General features: G+C 36.2%; 1 protein-coding gene across 1 annotated transcript; it reads left to right on the top strand.

Moving 5' to 3' along the window:
• Nucleotides 1-231: 231 nt before the first annotated feature.
• LOC141705573 (uncharacterized) lies at nucleotides 232-1,095 on the top strand. The gene has a single exon (XM_074508474.1). The coding sequence runs from the start codon at nucleotides 232-234 to the stop codon at nucleotides 1,093-1,095; it is 864 nt and encodes a 287-aa protein (XP_074364575.1).
• The last annotated feature ends 2,765 nt before the right edge of the window (nucleotides 1,096-3,860 follow it).

The following is a 3,860-nucleotide window of genomic DNA, read 5'->3' on the forward strand; positions in this document are numbered from 1 at the left end:
AATGTATTACAAATCGATTCATATCATATTATAATAAAATGTATAACATTAAAATGTATAATATGCATTATGTATAATATGAATTCTCAGTTTTCATATGTCGTTTATAGTCTGCCCTATGTATGGTTGTCATACTTAAAATCAAGTTAGACTTCTAAAATAAATATTAGACTTATAAAATAAATATAAGCCTTATACTGAATTTTTTAGTGACATACCAGGTGGTTTTAAATGGATAAGTCTTGGATAAAAGCCGATAGGGATTCTCTACAGTGTGAAATTGGTGTTGAAAACTTCTTGATATTTGCCGAGGAAAATGCTAAAAACCCCAAGAAAATTCCTTGTCCTTGTGCACACTGCTCTAAATTCAAAAAGTTTTCTATGAATATAATCAGAGGTCATCTTTATGAATCAGGGTTTAGTTCTGGATATTCTGATTGGATTTGGCAAGAAGAAAACCATAATAATAGTAGTAGGTCATCTGTTGGTAGTACTTGTCCTCCCTCGAAGCCCATACCAATTTCAGAAACATTTAACGTGTGTGAAGCAGCCTATAGTAGGGAAGATTCCGATAAAGAGTCAGATAACTTTAAGAGGTTTGTTGTCGATGCGGAACAACCTCTGTTTGAGGGAAGTGAGTGTACTAAACTAGAGTCGGTCTTAAAATTACATAATTGGAAGGCTAGGTTTCGAGTTTCCGATAAAGCTTTTACTGATTTGCTTCAATCAATTGGGTTAATTCTTCCTAAAGAGAATCTGCTTCCATCTAATATGTATGAAGCCAAGAAAACCTTGACTGATTTAGGCCTCGAGTATATTAAATTCCACATTTATCCAAATGACTGCGTATTATACAGGGGTCCAGTTCTCGAGTCTTCTTCTGAGTGTCCCAAATGCCATCTCTCTCGCTGGAAAGTTGGTAAAGATGGTCAAGTTAGGGTAAATGTGCCAGCTAAGGTTATGTGGTATTTTCCGATAATCTCCAGATTTAAAAGAATGTTTAAATCTTCATCTACTGCTGAATTAATGAGTTGGCATGCAAATAATCGATCCAAAGATGGAAAGATGTGTCACGCCTCTGATTCTCCTTCTTAGAGAAATATAGATTGTAGGTAGCCTGAGTTTGGTAGCGAGGCAAGAAATAAACGTTTAGGATTAGCGGCCGATGGTATAAATCCACACAACAATGGATTAAATAATCGGTACAGCTGCTGGCCAGTTATGTTAGTAACATATAATCTTCCTCCATGGTTATGTATGAAGAGGAAGTTTATGATGTTAACAACATTAATTTCAGGCCCACAAGAGCATGGTAATGATATTGACGTATATCTCCAGCCACTGATTGACGATTTAAAAAAATTATGGGAGGAAGGTGAACCAAACGTGTACGATGCCCATACCAAATCCTTTTTCACTCTAAAGGCAATCTTGATGTGGATAATAAATGACTTTTCCCGACATATGGAAATTTATCGGGGTGCGTTAATAAGGGTTATAGGCCCTATCCAGTATGTGGTGATCAGACCATGGCTAAATATCTAAGTCATAGTAGAAAAATGAGCTACCAAGGACATCGTCGGTATTTAGATCTTTATCATCTGTATAGGAGGCAAAGGACAGCTTTTAATGGAGAACAAGAATTTGGTTGTGCACCTGAACCACTTAGCGGAGAGGAACTTAGGTTCAGTTTTGGGAAGGTGGAAGCCAAAAAAGGTGGAGTCTCCATGGAAAAACCAATCAGTTTTTTTTGAGTAAGAGTATTGGAAGTTTCACCATGTTCGACTTTGTTTAGATGTCATGCACGTCGAAAAGAACGTGTGTGATAATATAATTGGGACACTTCTGCACATGAAATTCAAGAGTAAAGACAGCCTTACCTCGCGTCTTGATTTGGTTGACATGGGAATACGTCCTGATTTAGCTCCAGAAGTAGGTGAGAAAAGAACATACCTACCTCCTGCCCCTTATACTCTCTCCCGGAAAGAAAAACAAACAATATTGGCATCATTGTATGGCATGAAACTTCCATACGGACATGCTTCAAATATAAGAAACTGTGTATCGATGATTAATATGAAGTTGTATGGTTTAAAGTCCCATGACTGCCATATCCTTCTCCAACAACTACTACGTGTTTGTATTCGTTCAGTGCTTCCGAAAAATGTTAGGGTTAGTATCATAAGATTGTGTTTTTTCTTCAACTCTCTGTTCAACAAAGTTGTAGATGTGTCGAAGTTGAATAAATTACAAGCAGATGTGATATTGACCCTGTGTGAGTTAGAGAAGATATTCCCTCCGTCATTTTTTGATGTTATAATACATCTTATGGTCCACCTAGTAAGGGAACTGCGATTATGTGGACCGGTTTTTTATAGATGGATGTCTCCATTTGAACGCTTCAATAAAATATTGAAGAGTTATGTAAGAAACCGATTATATCCAGAAGATTCTATAGCTGATGGTTACCTCAAAGAAGAGTCAATAGAATTTTGCAGTGAGTTCTATAGCGGGAGTAGTAGAACAGCCGGTCTTCCGAAAGATGAAGAAAAAATTTCTGGTCTAATCGGTGGTGTGACTATGAAGTCAGTTGCGGAAAAAGAACAAGATGAGGCTCATCTTTCAGTTCTTCATAATAATTTGGAAGTGGAACCATATGTTACATAAGTAAAACATTAAAAGTATACATATAATTGTTAAAGTTGTATTTGGTATAGTTTAGTCGAATCTGATGTAAGTAATTTATGGTTGCATAAAAAATATTTGGAAGAGATTTATTGAGGATCCAGTTGATGCTAATTGGTCCGTTGTGTTCTCGGCGACAACTCGAGACTATCATGATGTTTACAATGAAGATGCTCCTGAAGACACCTCCCGGAACCCTCCCCCATTTTGTTCTAATATCCTTACATGTGACCCTACTAATATTGATGATGCAAGTGTTTGTAATGAAAGAGAAAATGTTGAGGGTATATGGGTCAAAAAGTTATAGAAGTCTAGCTATATATTCTCCTTATTTATAATTTTTCTTGTTATTTGTAATTTTTCTTGTTATTTGTAATGTATCTTGTGATCTCTGTTTTCTTGTAATTTTTCAATGTAGTTATAGAAGTCTATCTGTAATTTTTCTTGACAATTAAATGAGAATTTTGTCTAACTTTCTGCATATCTGTTAGACATTATACCATGAACTGTGTAGTTGTTCTAATCTGTTAAATATTAGTTAATTTTTCAGATTAGAGGAAGAGGAAATAATGGCACCAAAAAAGCAAATACAAAAGCAATCAGAAAAGACTGCATCACAGAATCTTAGTGATGAAAGCCCCAAGCGGCTGGAGGATGTTCCGAACAATGATGAGAACAATGAAGGGCATACATAAGAATCTCAACCGACTAACTCAGAACAGACAGATACTACAACTAATACTGCTACAAGGAAGTCTGGGGGTAAGCGAGGCGTATGCGCAATGTATAAAGTGATTGTCAAAAAAGCTCGCGGGAAGAAAGTTAAAGTCACTGCCAATGAATAAGGGATTCCTAATGGGGAAACTAGAGCCTGTTTGCAGTCTTACATTGGTATGTTGGCCAGGACTATGATTCCAATCGACATTCCTACGTGGCCAAAAGTAGACCCTGAATTAAAATCAAAGCTTTGGTTAGATCTTCAGGTACTAGATCAATTGTAAAAATTATTATCAAATGTAGATCTTGAATATAAGTTTTTCCTGTTATGATTTTGTGAACTTGTGTTTTTTTAGGCTACCTTCAAAGTTAAACCAGAAATTGAAAACATGGTCCTAAAGTCAGCAGACTCTAAATGGCGACAGTTTAAGACTGATTTGACGAGAGAGTATGTGCTT

The sequence above is a fragment of the Apium graveolens genome, unplaced genomic scaffold (genome assembly GCF_009905375.1).
Source record: "Apium graveolens cultivar Ventura unplaced genomic scaffold, ASM990537v1 ctg9051, whole genome shotgun sequence".
Classification (NCBI taxonomy): domain Eukaryota; kingdom Viridiplantae; phylum Streptophyta; class Magnoliopsida; order Apiales; family Apiaceae; genus Apium; species Apium graveolens.